The sequence below is a fragment of the Lotus japonicus genome, chromosome 5, assembly GCF_012489685.1.
Source record: "Lotus japonicus ecotype B-129 chromosome 5, LjGifu_v1.2".
NCBI classification, from domain to species: domain Eukaryota; kingdom Viridiplantae; phylum Streptophyta; class Magnoliopsida; order Fabales; family Fabaceae; genus Lotus; species Lotus japonicus.
The window spans coordinates 51,314,160-51,332,025 of record NC_080045.1 but is presented as its reverse complement, the minus strand read 5'-3'; the positions used below and the strand labels follow the sequence as shown (position 1 = coordinate 51,332,025).

The 17,866-nt window shown below is 36.7% G+C and overlaps 2 protein-coding genes across 3 annotated transcripts in view; one reads left to right on the top strand and one right to left on the bottom strand.

Annotated features, from left to right (window-relative positions):
• The window catches only part of LOC130720837 (protein CHROMATIN REMODELING 20), a 28,645-nt gene extending 15,710 nt beyond the window's left edge, over positions 1-12,935 (top strand). For both annotated transcript variants that reach the window (XM_057571538.1, XM_057571539.1), the window contains 11 exons: positions 4,220-4,361; positions 5,494-5,643; positions 5,728-5,783; positions 5,863-6,166; positions 7,007-7,142; positions 7,934-7,995; positions 8,215-8,441; positions 9,174-9,377; positions 10,347-10,425; positions 10,496-10,764; positions 12,253-12,935. In XM_057571538.1, the coding sequence (XP_057427521.1) occupies positions 4,220-4,361; positions 5,494-5,643; positions 5,728-5,783; positions 5,863-6,166; positions 7,007-7,142; positions 7,934-7,995; positions 8,215-8,441; positions 9,174-9,377; positions 10,347-10,425; positions 10,496-10,764; positions 12,253-12,616 (1,993 nt within the window). In that variant the 3' untranslated portion in view covers positions 12,617-12,935. The remainder of the gene's footprint in view (positions 1-4,219; positions 4,362-5,493; positions 5,644-5,727; positions 5,784-5,862; positions 6,167-7,006; positions 7,143-7,933; positions 7,996-8,214; positions 8,442-9,173; positions 9,378-10,346; positions 10,426-10,495; positions 10,765-12,252) is intronic.
• Positions 12,936-13,808: 873 nt separating this feature from the next.
• LOC130717220 (hypothetical protein At1g04090) lies at positions 13,809-17,619 on the bottom strand. The gene is made up of 2 exons (XM_057567368.1): positions 17,242-17,619; positions 13,809-16,028 (listed from the first exon to the last, which is right to left on the bottom strand). The coding sequence occupies exons 1-2, from the start codon at positions 17,348-17,350 to the stop codon at positions 14,434-14,436; spliced, it is 1,704 nt and encodes a 567-aa protein (XP_057423351.1). The 5' UTR covers positions 17,351-17,619; the 3' UTR covers positions 13,809-14,433.
• Positions 17,620-17,866: the final 247 nt, after the last annotated feature.

The following is a 17,866-nucleotide window of genomic DNA, read 5'->3' as shown; positions in this document are numbered from 1 at the left end:
GGTTACAACAACCGTGGACGCGGCGGTGATCGATCTTCTGTCCAGTGTCAGATCTGCCATAAATATGGTCATGATGCAAGTGTTTGCTACTATCGGGGAAATTCTACATCTCCTGCTACTAACTCTCAGCCAAACATGACTAATCAAGCACCTGCACCTGTGGCACCAACCTTTGGTTTTGGTTCTTCCTTTGGCATGATGCCTCAGTTTGGTTACTCTCCATTTCGTGGTTTTCAACCTTATGGAGCTCTCTCACAGTTTGGAATGTCATTTCCAAACTCAGGATTTGGTTCTGGTTCTCCATATGCTTCTGGTGGAATGTTTACACCTCCTGGTTATGGATTTGGTTCTGGTTATGGATTTGGTTTGCCTCCTAGAGCTCCAGCACCACAGATACGTGCACCACATGCAATGCTAGCCTCTGCACCTTCTACTCTTGGTAATTGGCATCCTGACTCAGGTGCAACTCATCATGTTACTCATGATGCCTCTGTTATTTCAGATGGAATGTCAGTGACTGGGAATGATCAGGTGTACATGGGGAATGGTCAAGGTTTGCCCATTCAATCCATTGGTTCAGCCTCTTTTTCTTCTCCCATTCACACACAAACCACTTTACTTCTTAAAAATCTCTTGCTAGTACCAAATATTACTAAGAATCTGGTTAGTGTTAGTAAGTTTGCTCAGGATAATGGTGTTTATTTTGAATTTCACCCTTTTCATTGCACTGTCAATTCTCAGGATACTTGTAAGACTCTTCTCAGAGGTTCTCTTGGTTCAGATGGTCTCTACTCCTTTGATGGCATGCACTCTTCAAACTTTCATAAGGATCTTTCTCAAGTTCCTGTCTCTTCAGCTTTTTCATTGTCCAAGCCTGCATCTCCTGCAGTGAATACTATTGTTTCTACTTCCAATAATGTACCAAGTCCCACAGCTTATGACTTGTGGCACTCTAGGTTAGGGCATCCTCATTATGAGGCACTGCAATCAGCACTTACCACTTGTAAAATTCCTGTTCCACATAAATCAAAATATACTATTTGTCATTCTTGTTGTGTTGCCAAATCTCATAGATTACCTTCCTCTGCTTCCTCTACTCTTTATACTGCTCCATTAGAATTAATTTTTGCAGATTTGTGGGGTCCTGCATCTATTGAATCTTCTGCTGGCTATTCATATTTCCTGACATGTGTTGATGCCTTTTCTAGGTTTACCTGGATTTATCTCCTTAAAAGAAAATCTGAAACCAGTACTGTTTTTATTCAGTTTCAAGCTATGGTTGAATTAAAGTTTGGTTTAAAAATTAAGTCTGTACAAACAGATGGTGGTACTGAATTCAAACCCTTACTTCCTCATTTCCTAAAGCTAGGCATCACTCATAGACTTACTTGTCCTCATACACACCATCAAAATGGTAGTGTTGAGAGGAAGCATAGACACATTGTGGAGACTGGTTTATCTCTTTTAGCTTGTGCTAACATGCCCACATCCTATTGGGATCATGCTTTTCTCACAGCTACTTTTCTCATAAATAGACTTCCAACTCCAGTTCTTGGCAATCTTAGTCCTTATCACAAACTTTTTAAAGTTCCAGCTGATTACAAGATCCTTAGAGTGTTTGGAAGTGCATGCTATCCTCATCTCAGGCCTTACAATTCTTCCAAGCTCTCTTTTAGATCTCAGGAATGTGTGTTTCTTGGATATTCTTCTTCACACAAAGGGTACAAGTGTCTTGCTAGTGATGGTCGAATTTACATCTCTAAAGATGTACAATTCAATGAATTCAAGTTTCCTTATTCTACTTTGTTTTCCTCAGAATTTCCTGCTTCCAATCCTTCTTCTGTGTCTTCTGTTATTCCTGTTATTTCTTATGTGCCTTCTTTGCAGCAACCAATCCCTTCACCTCATCATTCTCATCCCACTGGCATCTCATCTCCTAATTCAGTTGATTCCCTGCAGTCAATGCCCAATTCACCAGTTCATAGTGCTGCCACTGTCTCAGAACATCCTGCAGCCTCTGGAACTGTCTCTCCCAATGCAGTTTCCAGCACATCTTCCTCAGATCATTTTGCTTCTGCTTCTTCCATCCCAGCTACTACAACAGGCTCTTCTCAGCCTCAACAAGTGACCAATGTGCATCCTATGCAAACTAGAGCAAAGTCTGGTATTGTTAAGCCTAGACTCCTTCCCACTTTGCTTCTGGCCCAAGCAGAACCAGTTACAACAAAACATGCTCTTAAGGATCCAACGTGGATGGCTGCAATGAAGTCAGAGTATGATGCACTCATGTCCAACAATACATGGACTTTGGTCACTCTTCCCAAGGGCAGGCATCCAATAGGGTGTAAATGGGTTTTTAGAATCAAAGAGAATGCAGATGGGTCAGTAAATAGATATAAAGCCAGGCTAGTTGCCAAGGGATATCATCAAGTGAAAGGCTTTGACTATGCAGAAACCTTTTCTCCAGTAGTAAAGCCAATCACCATTCGTTTAATTCTCACTTTGGCTGTTTCCAAAAGGTGGCATATTCACCAACTGGATGTGAATAATGCTTTTCTTCATGGGGCTCTCCAAGAAGAGGTTTACATGCAACAACCAGCTGGATTTCAGAATTCTGACAAAACACTTGTGTGCAAGCTAAATAAAGCCTTATATGGGCTTAAACAAGCTCCTAGGGCTTGGTTTGACAGGTTGAAGGCAGCTCTAGTCAAGTATGGGTTCAAAGCAAGTTGTTGTGATCCCTCTCTCTTTACTTTTCACAACAAGTCTAATGTCATCTACATACTAGTCTATGTGGATGATATTATCATCACTGGCAATTTCTTGCCCTTTATTCAAGAAGTGGTTCAAAAACTGAATTCAGAATTTGCTTTGAAGCAATTAGGCCAGCTGGATTATTTCCTTGGTGTTCAAGTTCATCACTTGCAAGATAGATCTCTTCTCCTAACTCAAACTAAATACATAGGTGATCTCCTTGAAAGGGCTGACATGGCTGAAGCTAAAGGCATCTCTACACCTATGGTTAGTGGTGCTAGACTTAGTAAACATGGGGCAGATTATTTTTCAGATCCTACACTCTATAGATCCATTGTTGGTGCCTTGCAATATGCAACATTGACCAGGCCTGAGATTAGTTTTTCAGTGAACAAAGTGTGTCAATTTCTCAGCCAACCTTTGGAGGAGCATTGGAAGGCTGTCAAGCGCATACTTAGGTACCTCAAAGGTACTATTCATCATGGTTTACACATCAGGCCTTGTTCTCTGCACTCTCCAGTCTCTTTGGTGGCTTACTGTGATGCTGATTGGGGGTCAGACCCTGATGATAGACGGTCAACCTCTGGCTCTTGTGTCTTTTTTGGTCCAAACTTGGTCACATGGACTTCTAAGAAGCAGACCTTGGTAGCCAGGTCCAGTACAGAGGCAGAGTATAGAAGTTTGGCTAATACTTCTGCTGAGTTATTATGGATACAATCCTTATTACAGGAATTGCAAGTTCCATTTACAGTACCTAAGGTTTTCTGTGATAATATGGGGGCTGTTGCTTTGACTCACAATCCTGTTCTCCATACTAGGACAAAGCATATGGAACTTGATATCTTTTTTGTTCGAGAGAAGGTTCAAAATCAGTCTCTTTTTGTTCATCATGTCCCTTCTGTTGATCAGATTGCTGACATCTTTACAAAGGCCCTCTCTCCTACTCGTTTTGAAGACCTTAGAAGCAAACTCAATGTGCGTGAGAAACTTGTTTCTCACCTACCTTGAGTTTGAGGGAGGATATTAGAGTATATGTATCAACATGGCCTTGCTGACATGGCAAGCCATAACAGAATCAGTTAGTGACCTTGCTGACATGGCAAGCTATAACAGAATCAGTTAGAGTAGTTAGTTAGCTTAGCTTTTCCTTATGATAGCTTGCTGCGCAAGCTTCTTCTCTCTCTATATATAGCTTGGATCTCTTTCTGTAATAGCTACCTTTTCATAATTCAACATTACAATTCTTTTATACAGTTAGAGGTTTCTATTATCCTCTTTTATCAAAATAAAATAGAAGATATTAAGTTTCTTTTATTACTATTTTACTATATTAATTGCTATTATTAGACATCAATCCTGTAGCAACAATGAACTGCAAGATTCGTGTGACTATAGTCTCCACTTTTTCTTATTGTCAACAACTTACACTCCCATCATTTTGCTCATATAATTTCCCTTTTCCCAGAGATAGGAGGGCACATTTACTTGCAAAGTGGAGAGCTAAAGGAGGTGTGTTTTTGATAGGCTATTCTGCTTTCCGAAATTTGTCTTTTGGAAAGAATGTGAAAGATCGGCACATGGCCAGAGAAACTTGCCGGGCTTTGCAGGTAAAGTTTTTGAAATAGCATCTCCATGTTGTCAGATGATAATTTTTTCCTCATGTTATTCTGGTTGATTTATAATTCATAAACGTACATCCTTAGGCATTGTTGTCCACTATCTTGGCATTACTCAGGGAGTCAAAGAATATTCCGATCAGTGGGTGTTATTTAAACATAATTCTATATAGTCTGAGATATAGTACAAGAGCTAATCAAGGACCAGTTACTGAACTAATTCATGCATGTTAACTACTACCATGACTATAATTGACTAAAATTAGTACATGTGTTGTCAAATATATGCTAATGAATCCAGCCTCTTTTTTGTGTTTTGTATGAAAACAGTGTTTTTTTTTAACAAAAGATGTTTAAATTTTTTCATGATAACCAGAGAAGTTTTTCAGATAAGAAAAACCTAAATAAAGTTGAGTTGATTCTGAAAAGAAAATGGTACGTCGTAAAAGTGCTTCTCTCAGGCCTATCAATTGCACCTGTAAGCTAATGACTAATGTATTAACTTTTCTTTAACTTCATGGCAGCATAAACTTTTTCCTTCTAGGTAGGAACGGTTATATGGATCTGTTAAATATATAAATTAAAACCATTGGTGTTAAAGCCTCTGACCAATTGATCTAGAGTTCAATCCTTGTTTCCTTCCATTTTTCTGAAAAAAGTTGAAAGCATAAGGTAGGCGAGCTTGTGCGCTATCAATGTTTCAAGCACGAGGGAATGTGTTAGAAATATAACATAAAACCATTCGTACACCTATCAACTTATGCTTTTAGGATAGACAATGAGATAGGTTATATACTTAGTATGTGGAATGTGTAATGTCCTTTAATTTTAAGGTCCTAGAGATCCATTTCTTTATGGGATCAGATTATAAATCAAGACACATGGGAAGGCAAGAAGTGAATATGGTCACCACAGAAGAGAGGACAAGCATACTTAAATAGTGAGAGTGTGAGACAGCCAGCGGAAACTAAAGACGCGTAAACAGAAGACGCCAAACTACGTAGTGGCACATTTTGTGAACTCAGTAATAGATTATTGACTGAATTAGGACTCCTGAACATTTTATTCTAATCCGTGTCTTTTGTTATTGCATTCCATTGAAATTTCTTACATGTAACTGCAGGACGGGCCTGATATTCTTGTCTGTGATGAGGCCCATATGATAAAAAATACCAAGGCTGACGTAACTCAAGCTTTGAAGCAAGTAAAATGCCAGAGAAGAATTGCGCTTACTGGATCACCTCTTCAAAACAATCTCATGGAATATTATTGTGTAAGTTTGCATAGAAGTTACAAACCATAGATCATTAAGTTGGTTCACACAGTCTTTGACTCTTCAACATTTTATCTGAAATAGATGGTTGATTTTGTACGAGAAGGATTTCTTGGAAGCAGTCATGAATTTAGGAACCGGCAAGGCTTTTTTACTCACTGTTCTGATACTTTGATTTATCATATATGTTTCTCTGAAAGTATTTTCCTGTATGTGCAGCTTCCAAAACCCTATAGAGAATGGTCAGCACACTAACTCAACTCAGACTGATGTAAAAATTATGAACCAAAGGTCTCATATCCTTTATGAAGAGTTAAAAGGCTTTGTCCAAAGAATGGACATGAATGTTGTGAAAAAGGATCTACCGCCCAAAACTGTCTTTGTTATAACAGTCAAGCTTTCTCCCCTACAAAGGAAATTGTACAAGAGATTCCTTGATGTGCATGGGTTCACTAATGTCAGGGCGCATCATGAACAGTTAAGAAAAAGAAGTTTCTTTGCTGGTTACCAGGCACTGGCTCGGGTAAGTGTGCCTTTGAAGAACTCGGTAATGAATTTAGTTATCTTAGCCTGAAAATAAGAAAATGAGGTGCTTCCAAGATGTAGGAGCAATTTGATAATAAGGAAAGTATAGGAGTTAAGGAAGTTTAGTGTTTGTTTGATATTTTTTTAATGGCTGTTGAAGTTACTTATAATGTGTGTGTGAGAGAGAGAGAGAGATAATGGTTGTATTGTTTCTAAATCAACTATTGAGTCTCATATATAAGAGTAGCAAACTATTACATTGCATATATAAGATAACAACTCTGATTACCGTTGATGGCAGCCAGCAACAACTAACAGTTCAGCTAATAAACTCTAACAACCATAACTTCCTGTAAGATCTAGTACACTTGGTACATGGTACCCGTATACTCTAATGCTACCCCAGTTCCCCCCTCAAAATCAACCGTGGGAGTCACCCGCATTGAGTTTGTTTCTGACCATAGCAGCCCACATTTCAACCAGTGTGAAACTTTTTTACACTGACATCCGATGGTTGTTTGTCACGTTAGAAAATAAAATTTATTTTTAACTAAAATAATAAATCATGTAACCGTTTAAGCTGATGTGGCATGAAATGATTGGATGTCAGTGTAAAAAAATGAATGAAAATTGAACTCTAAATTTAATGTGTTGATGTTATTTAACAGTTTTCAATATTCCCTAATTATTTTGTATTAATTTTGTATGATTTTTCAAATGATATAACTTTTGCACAGAAAATGAATGGCCCGTGAATCTTTTGTGTTGTTAAATTATGAATGTTTCCTATCTTGTTTTAGTGCATTATGATGATACAGAAACTTCTTGTCTCTAGTAGATATGGAACCACCCTGGGATCTTGCAATTGACAAAAGAAGAGAAGGAGCGTGTAAGACATGAAGATGCTGTTGAGAATTTTCTTGTTGATGATAGCTCTAGTGATGAAAATTCTGATTCTAATGTGCTTGCTGGAGGTAGTATTATGCATATCGATATATAGGCCCTTACTCTTATTGCTTGCTTCCATCATTTCATGTTATTATTGATTAAGATAATTATTAATTGATTGAATTCTTTGTCTGTATGCCATGAGTGTTTTTTTGGACTTACCTTTGTATTTTAACAGGTTTCTTATTTGCTTTTCAAATGTCATGATATCACTTACCTTTGTCATTTTATGAGTGGTATTTTTTAGTAGTAAGAACATTTGAAAGCTTTAAAAACATAATTCCAGTGGCATATTTGTTCCGTTTGGAATTTTTATAATTTATGAACCATAAAATCTAGATGTCCAAGCTTAACTCAGCTGTGCCCTATTGCGCTTCCAAAAGGTTGAATAGTTTGATGAGTCTTTTAATATATCCCAATTAGGAGTTTTGCTCTGACATGAAAAATTCAAGTGTTTGTTAACAAAAAGAAAAAACAAGAATGAATTTTGAGTTTCTGTTCAATGATAAGGTACAGCATATTTATGGAAGCTGATAAAATTTATGTGAATAGGATAGTTATAGATGTACAGTATCATGTAAATACATCATTAGTGTTTTTGGTAAACTTTGTATTTGTTGTGTGATTCAGTACACCCGTGCACGCATGCCTTTCGTTTCTCTTCCTGTTTTGTAGAAGTCATCAACTAGTAGTAAAACATATATTCACCTTTCTTGATAACCATAATCCTTTGATTATTTTAAATGTTCTTAACGGCATTCGTTCTTCGTATCATGAATTTAATTCTTTATATTTTTGACAACTTGTTACCTTACAGAGAAGATGAAGGAGACAAATCAATTCATGCCAAGGAAGGATGGTGATGGCTTTTTCGTAAAGGTATGAAAAGAAACAAAATTAATTAATGTTATAATACTTTAGTTGATCCTTTCAATTTGATTCAGATTTTTAAATTCGATGTTGGGAACTTTAGTTGATACTAATATTGCAATATTAACTTGCGTGAATCATCAGATAGATCACTTGGTAAGTTGGTATGAATTGTGCTTTTGACAAAGATGCTTTCGGTGGTGATGTGTCTTATTTAACAATTTTCAGGGATGGTGGAATGATCTTCTTCATGGAAAAATTTATAAAGAGCTTGATCAAAGTGGCAAAATGGTTTTGCTGATAGATATACTAACCATGAGTTCTGATGTGGGCGATAAGGTATTGGTTTTTAGTCAGAGCATACCAACCCTAGACCTCATAGAACTTTATCTCTCAAGGATACCACGACGTGGCAAACAAGGGAAGCTTTGGAAGAAGGGAAAAGATTGGTATAGGTGGGTTAAGATTTTTAAATTTAATTTTCTGATTTTTGTGTTACTGATTATTTTTATTTTTAACTTGTATTTTGTGTATGGTTGGGAGTTTATTCAGTTAATACTTTCATCTGTGGGCATCATTGTTCTATAAGTCTGGGGATGATCTGTCTCTTTCCCCCAGTGATAATCGCTGTTAGATATTTTAACACTGTTATTTCAATATTTCAATTGGCAGACCCAGATTATTCACGATAGTTTGCAAATATTTTGTTCTTTTTTTAATTTTTGTTTTCAAAACAGACCTTAGTGGAAAGATTCTGATAAAATCCCAAAATGAAACTTTTTAATATAAATGTAATGAATAAGTTGGTTAATTATTCAGTCATATAATGTATCGAAATCTACGCTTTTTATTGCTGACCAGCTTTTAAGAAAAGGAGTAATAAGATTCATCTATCTTTATTATCCCACGAAATATATGTATGAATGCAAACTTTGGGATTTTGCATTCAAATGTTCTTTGCACATGGATTTTTTTTTTCTGATTATTTATTATTCAACATTTATAAAATTTTATGTATCAAATTAGGGCTTCTGCAATCTGTATGTCTTGTACTGTTTCATATATTTCTTCCCATCTGTATTGATTTCATCTCAAGCTGCACTAAAATGATATGTGTAGAAACTTTCAACTGTTGTAGTACTTTGAAATTAGATTCATCATATTTTAACTATTTATCTGGCTTCCAGGCTGGATGGAAGGACAGAGAGCTCAGAAAGGCAGAAGCTTGTTGAAAAATTTAATGAACCCTTAAATAGGAGGGTTAAATGCACGCTGATTTCAACAAGAGCAGGTTCTTTGGGTATTAATCTCCATGCAGCTAACCGTGTCGTTATAGTTGATGGTTCTTGGAATCCAACATATGATCTGCAGGCTATCTATCGAGCTTGGAGGTAAGCTCCTGTTAATTTTTCCCTTAATCAAAATGATATTTGTTCTGGTTGGAAGTACTTGTCATAAAGTATACTTTGATACCGTCAATTGGAGCAGTCAAAGTAGGAATAAATTTTTGAAAGAATATTGGTAGGTGAATGATTTCTAATTGGATGCAATGCAATGTCCACCTTTAGGAAGAATTCTTCGGGTGAACAGTCCCATTGTAAAAACTGAAAATGGTGTTTGGCTTCTACTTGGTGTAAAGCTCACGGTCTTTTTAGAGAGGTTTTCCTTACAAATATGTGAAGGGCTGATATTTGCCTAGTTAACTTTTTTTATTCGCATCTGTTTGTATATTTTGTTTCTTGGCGAGGTTATATTATCATCTTTTTTATTTTAGTAGGAACTTGGAATCTTCTTAATAACTAGGAAAAAGATGTCAAATAGAGTTCTTATCTCATAGATAATGTAATTGTCATGAGCCTTCAGGCAAGATTCCTTTCGGGTTGAAGCGTTGATAATGTCAATGCACAAACTCACCTTATAAAATCTATTTTTATCTCGAAAAAAGGAGGTGACAAGGATGAAAATCTAGGTCATTTTATCGTTGAGGCTCCGAAACCGTCACAAACCAACTCTCCCGGTTGCTTCAACTGTAAAGTGATACACTCATACACATGAATGGTTTTAACACTACGCAATTACTACATAGTTATATTGTCTAAAAGTGTTGAATCTTCCACATTGAACTACTTTCATATATATTCTATAATTCTCACGAAACCATTGCTGACAATGTGGGGAATTAGGTGGTTCGGTGGTTCATTCATATGCACCATGATTCTACATTATTTGACTGTGCACACTGGAAAGATCTTAATAAGTCAAAAGGATACATGTTTTATATTTCACCATTTACAAATCATTTCATATGTATCAATTGGCAAACAATGTTGCTGAAATCAAAATAATTTTCATATTTTCAGGTATGGGCAGAAAAAGCCAGTGTTTGCTTATCGACTTCTGGCTCATGGAACTATGGAAGAGAAAATATATAAACGCCAGGTAATACAACATGCTGTGCTTCTATTTTTAGTTTGTCATTTTTTCTAATGCGTGGAGATGGTCTCAATAGGTAACAAAGGAGGGGCTTGCTGCTAGAGTGGTCGATAGACAACAGGTTCATAGGACCATATCTAAAGAAGAAATGTTGCATCTCTTCGAGTTTGGTGATGATGAGAACCCTGAGACTTTGGCTGAACTTGATCAAGAAAATGGGCATACTTGTGATCAAATTAACCCAATTTTGGCTGGGCATTCACTGAAACAAACAGTGCCACATTCAAATGGAAGCAGTTCTTCTGATAAGTTAATGGAAAGCTTACTTAGCCAGCATCATCCACGGTAGGTTCTCTTGATTTCCGGCATTTGCTTCATTGAGTCTCTTTTCATGACTGTCTTTTTCTGTTTGAGTTTTACGGTATCTTGTATGTTATGGCAGTACATTTTCTTTTAACTCTCGATCTTGTTTAGTGGTGAATCTATGTAAAAATGAGTGTATAGGAGTTTTTTATTGGCAACATACTTGATCATTGACAACAAAAATGTCATGATCCAACCAAAACCCAAGTTGTGATCGGCAAAGATACCAAACAAGCCATGCTATTGTGCTTTGATCTTGCATGAAGAATGGGACTGTGAGCTAGGAGAACCGTGCTTTGGTTTCACAATAGATGTGTTGAACAGTATAAGGAATCTGAAGCTCAGTAAGTAGTGATTCCAGCCGTAATATTTCAGCAGCAGTGTTTGCAAGAGACCTATACTCGGTCTCAGTGCTGGATCGAGCCACAAGGGTTTGTTTGAGGCCATAAAGAGCCCTTTTAAGCTTGCAAATCAGAGTCTTATCAGGTGATTCAAAGCCAGGAGATTGTTGCATGCACATCCTCTGTGAGAATGCCATTTAGAAGGGCATTATTAATATCAATCTGCTGTACCTGCCACCTTATAGAAACAGCAATCGAAAGAACAGTCCTAAAAATCCTAGGTTTTTGAACAACCGGATAAAATGTTTATGAGAAATCAAATCGTTTTTGTTGATAAAAACCCTTGGCAACAAGCCTCTCCTTAACTCGAAAAACCCACTTGCAACCTATGAAGCACTGATTTTGACACGACTCTGCGATACCGACACCCCGACACGACTAACCTCCAAAAAGTAGGACACAGGGACACCGCATACACACAGACACAAACACACTCTCAAGTCAAGACAAGTTAGTTTCTATACAATGAAAACATAAAAACAATTTCCTAAGCTCGATGTGAGTTCAAAAAAAAGATATACTAAGAGGACCCATTTTACAAAGTGAGTGCTTTGTCTAATGCATTAAATTCCTGCTGCACTGCATAGCTGCTGTCCAGTTAGGGTCAGTCAAGGCCTGTTTGTGAGATGTAGGTTCTAGGTGGGTTAGCAACAAGGTAGGAGTAATCCTAGTTGAACAATTAGTTACTGTTGTATAACTTAGTTCCTAATTAGTTGTCAGCTGTAACAAACTGTAACTAGCTCTAATAGTGAGGAAATTACTTGCTTTTGGCGTAGAGTTAGACCTCCCAAATTCTAACAGTGAGGATATCTGCTAGCTGTTCATGTGCTAGGACATGAACTACAATGAGAGCTTTCGCCTGAACTTTTTCCCTGACAAAGTACATGTCCTGTTCAATGCCCAATCTGCATCCAAAATGACATGAAGTTTGAGATCCTTGACTGGTTTTGCAGTAGTATACATCATTAGTCAAGTGACAGACTTGATATGTACTGGAATCAGCAGTAAAAAATATTTATTTACTTTCTCTAAATTATTTTGATCAGCTGACGGATTTTTTGTATAATAGGTGGATTGCCAATTATCATGAACATGAAACCTTGTTACAAGAAAATGAAGAGGAAAAGCTGTCAAAAGAGGAGCAAGATATGGCTTGGGAGGTGTATCGTAAATCAATGGAGTGGGAAGAAGTGCAAAGAGTACCGCTCGATGAGTCTATGCCTGATCAAAAGCCAGAAGTGGCGGTGGCAAAGCCGCATGTATCAGAGACCCGCATCCTCTCACCAAGACTAGCCAGACGTTTCTCAACGCGGAAATGCACCAACCTTGCGCATTTGTTGACACTTCGAAGTCAAGGAGTAAAATTTGGTAAAAGTACAGTTTGTGGGGAATGTGCACATGAGATAAGGTGGGAAGATTTGAAGAAGAGTTAGGAATGTGGCAACCTAAAGGATATTTAAGCTGTCCATATATAAACTAATTTGTTTTTTGTAAATGGATTATGCCCATATCCAAAATCATTTGTGGATGAAACAGAAATGTTCCTCCCAAAAAAAATGAAATAGGAATGTTTCTTTTTGTGCGCTAGGATGCTAATAGCTTTTCTTTAGGCATGAGGAAATCTTTATTAGGTGTTTATTTATAGGCATGGGTAAATTTCCGACTTCATGGATATCTGCTGTTTGTGTTGGGACCCCAACTTCACAGAATGACTTTTAAAATCTTGGAATTTATATAAAGGCTGTTTAGATACATTTTTTTCGTTACCATTGTTAGCATGTATGGCGACATGTGTTTTTTTTTGTTGAGTATTTTACACGTTTTAAAAAGTGTGTTTTTTTGGACCAAAAAAGTGTTTAGAAAAAATATGTTATAGCTACTTTTCCCGTTAAGAAAAATTATATCAAGAGTGTACAATATAATCCGTGTTGAAACTCCACATTTATATTATGTCTATCATCTTTTGCTGATTTTTGTAATTTTGTCCCTAAAAGTGATTTTATTTTATTCTATCCAATTAATATTCATTTTTTAAAACTATTACACATCATTCTCAATAACAAATTTATTATTTTAAAATTAATTCTATCAAAGTTTATTTAAACCAACATAATTATTTTTTTGAACGTAAACCAACATAATTTTAAATCTAAGTTATTTACTGTGAATATATACATAAGTCAGACTAATTTAGCAAATAGGAATAAAATAATGATTCTCTCATATAAGAGTTTAAATACAAAAAGTAAATAAAAGATAAACTAGAAATTACCACCATACAGACCAAAAATGAAACTATACAATTGTGGCTAATTAGGCCTATAGTGAAAATGTCTTCCAGTTAGCTTTGAGAGGACATGTATGAAGTACATATCAAGCCACTCTCTAGTGTGTCTTGACTGAAGTGCCTATCTATTTCAATATGCTTAATTATATCATGATGTACTAGATTATGAGCGATGTTGAGTGGTGACTTATTATTGCAATAGAGCCTCATTTCATCCACAAATCTTCAGATAGTCCTGTTTTACGGTTATTGTTGTGTTTTGAAGTTATGGCCTTATTGCATTCCTTTCACCAGATCATATGTTGAAAAGTTAGTGAGACAGAACATATCCAGAAAAGTTTCCAAGCAAACAAATGCAAGTTGATATAACCACACTGAATCATACACATTCCTGCTCCATGACCAGCAATACTTGGAATACTAATCAAAACTTTTATGTCTCCCACCAAGCACTGGCAACAAGATTATCTTACAATGAAACCAGAAATGTATATACAAACAATAACCCTACCTTGTACACGTTCGTAGTTCTTTCTATAGTTGTATATATAACATATTCTTTTTAAGAAACTCGAAAATCAGACATTGTTTTTCAAGCCTCCAAGAAGAATGACACAAGTTGCTACCGTGTGAGGTACACCTCCTATACAGTTGATTCATGAAGATGATGATCACTTGGTCCCCTTCACCTCGCCCTCAGTGACACAGGGATTAAGATCTTCTCATTTCACTTAACAATATCAAGTGAAACACTGGTCTATCTTTCTCATCATAAATATTCAGAAGGTTCCACCTATTTAATACTTATGAAGAGAGATATAAACACAATTTCAACATGATAGTGTCATGTGAAGTTTCCACCTCAGAGGATCCCGATCCCAGACACAGAAACCAGGTCAAGAGCTTCCAAGACATGGCTAGTAGCAGAGTAAAACAGCCAAAGCTGGTAGCATTAAAGCAGAACTAGCAATACTCATCTCCTAGCCAATTGTCCTTCTCCTTGGGACCTGTTGGCCCCTCCTCCCCATAAAGCTCTGTAGGAAACAATTCAATCAAGTTCTCCACGGAAAATCTGACAAATACTGGAAGCAGGTCTATTATCTTCTCTATTTCAGAACGTGAATCATATACAATGGTAGGACCCCACTCTCTCATATACTGCAACCAACATGGTTCAGTAACAACTCCAACACCAAGATACTCAGCCGCAACAATCTGATATTTAATGCTTGAATCCACAATAAATTTACTTCGAGCTGCGTCGTTGCGTACCCCTATTCCAAATTTGGATGATCCCTGAAGGTATGTCCCGGCATGAGGGTAGCTAGCATGGCCATGTTTTGATGAATAAACAATTGGTTTGTTCCCCTTAATAAACTCCAAATCAAATGCATCTATCCATTTTCCGCCGCTATGCTCAGAGAAAAACACAGACCAAAGCTCACCGGAGAAGTTGCTTACGCGAAGGGTGAAGTGCTCCCAATCACTCACATGTTCACCGATCTTATTCATCTCAATGTTCATCAATGAAACTTTAAGTGTGGCAGGTCCATTGAAGGGGCAAAAAACCCACATCGCAATATCAGTAAAGGCTCCTCCCAATGCTGGTTTGACATGAACATATAGTTTTGCACTCTCTATGTTTCCCTTCTTTAGATTATTTTTTGCATCCTCATCGCTAGGCAAATCGATCCAAAAGGCACCATCATTTGTTCCTCCAATAGGTAAAACCGTTCCCTCGCAATCTATACATTTACCCTTCTCACTGCCTGCTGAACACAAAACTGCTCCATTCTTAAAAAACCATTGCACTGACGACGGCAAGTATATCTCATCAGGATGAAAATACACAGTGGGCCCGTAATGCTCGATAAGTGCATGAATCTGGTTCAAATTTGGCATGGCATGCAGGGAAGAATCAAGATTCTTCAAGCACGCAATATCCGTCACTTGTTCAGAATCAAAATAGGTGCCACAAAAGAATGTCCCAACAGATACGCCTCTAGCCATCATACCTCTATCACAGGGTTGTGTCTTCCAAACCTGGAATGGATTTTTGGAATATTTTGACTTTATTGAAAGTAATAGATCAGAAGTCTCACAAGTTTGTGTTAGATCTGCTCGAACACATCGAACTTCATCAACTTCTGGTTCATTTGGATTGCTAGTAACTACTATGCCCATGGCTTTGTAGCCCATTGGAGGGTTTGGTAACCAAAAGTAAGCACAATCATCATGTGAATCCAAGCTCCAAATTAATGAATAGTTAAGTGGCTTTTCTAGAGCTGGAGATTTTAACACAGTGCCATCGGAACAATCAGGTTCAGGTTCAGTAGGAGTTTCACGGGCCACAAGAACATATCCTCTAAATGGCTGTTCATTGGACTGGCAGTAATGACCAAGGCAGAGAAAACCATCAGGAACCTCCAAAGGTCTATAAAATGCGAAACCCTGTGGTTTTCCATGCAAATGTGTGGAAGTCCAAACTCTCTCAAACTTGTTCACTTTTGAAACTTCGATTTCTCCAAGGCATATTCTTCCGCTCGCGAAACCACTACCTGATCAGATGGTTCAAAGGCTTAGATAAGATAAATAACATAATTAAGCCACAAACATTTGACATCACAGCCACAGAATATCAAATAGAATCAAACAAAATTAAAAGACTATTGATCACAAGAATTCAATTTTGATGTCTGTAGTAAGAGTAAGACAGCCGTAATACATTACACTCTCCAAGTATGCAGTAAAGATGCTTACTTGATGCATAATAAGCAAAAGTACATATTAAGGCTAGCGTTTTATGGTAGAGAGTTTCAATAACTGCAAGTTCTACGCAAAGTTCTGCAGTGATGAATTAGCATTGCTCAACTCTCAAATACAAACAAACATCCATCAACGGCATCAGATGTAAAAGCAGCACAATAGTTGGCATGACATATTGTCTTTGAAGTCAAGATAAGAAATATTGATTGGAGTACAAGACATTTGTAGTGCGAAGTCAAGGTAAGAAATTTTGATTGCAGAGTTAAAATGGTAATGTCATTGTTTTTTCCTCTAAAAAAACAAGTTCTTTTAACAACCTGTGGAGAGGCATAACAATAACTGATGATGCATGGTAAATGAGAAAACCGTGGAAATAATCAAAACAACTTTCAGGGAAGAGCATTGTTGATTAATGCTAATGCCCACTCATTCAATCAAATCAAAATAAGAAACAGTACAAGAACTCTCTTCTTTTTTTTGTTTTCTACATAGCAGCCAGACTTCCACAGTTTGAAGGTAGCTTTTCTCAACAACCTTAGAATTAAAATAATAAAGACTGTAATCAATAACCAGAAAATGTAAATTCACTAACATTAATTGCAAGTAAATAATTGTTTCCAAAACATATCATAGAATGAACCACATAAGGTAAGTAAGTACACATAAAAAGTAAAAAATCTCAAATCTTATCCAATAATTTATCCAGTTTACCCCAATTTTGCACCTACCCCCCAGTTAAAAAAATTCCACCAGCCTGAAACTATGGTTCATGAATATCTCTGAAAAATCAATAGAATAAAAAAGCTTTTCAAAGACAATATATCTATAGGTACAAAAGTAGTCTATTTTCACCTTTGATTTGATCAATAAAACTACACAAAGGTCTCTATTTGCACACAATCCAATTCTATTTGTATTCTTGTTAAGGGAAACCAATTGATTAACAACCCAGAAAAGAAACCAAAAGCTTGTTTGAAATTTCAATGTTTTAGAACATGAACATACCTTGTGGCCAGTGTGGAAGAGGTGAAGGCAGAGAAAAGGGTGGTGTGTCAGGATCATAGAATTCAGGGACACTGTCCCACTCCCAGCAAGAACACCAACACCCAAACATCCCCACAAAGCACCACAGAAGAAGAAGAAGAAGAAGAAGAAGAAGAAGAAGAAGCCTTGAGAGTCCCTGTGGTGGTTTGTTGAATTTGTTGGGTTGAACGGAGACCCAGAAGAGAGAGAAGAAGAGAGAGGTTGGTTTCAGCAAAAACAAGGGAAAAAGTCTTCAACTTTCTCCTTCCTCTTCTCTCTTCTTCTCTTCAACAAGGCTGTTTGGAATTTTGCAGTGGTGGTGGTGGTGCTCTGCTTTAACTTTAATTTAATTTAATTTGTTTGAGTTTTATTATATATTGATTAATATGAGGTTACCTTTTACTTTAAAACTTCAGTTTCATTCATCTTTGATCTTTCCTTTCTTTTTCACAATAGCTTTTCTTTTATCATCATTTGCAACTTTTAGAAATTCCAGATAATATATTTTTTTATTAGCTTTTTTTTATACCAAAATATGAAAAATATTCACCTAAAAATTATAAATTAAAGAGATTAGTTTTGATACACTGACGATGTACCATTAACG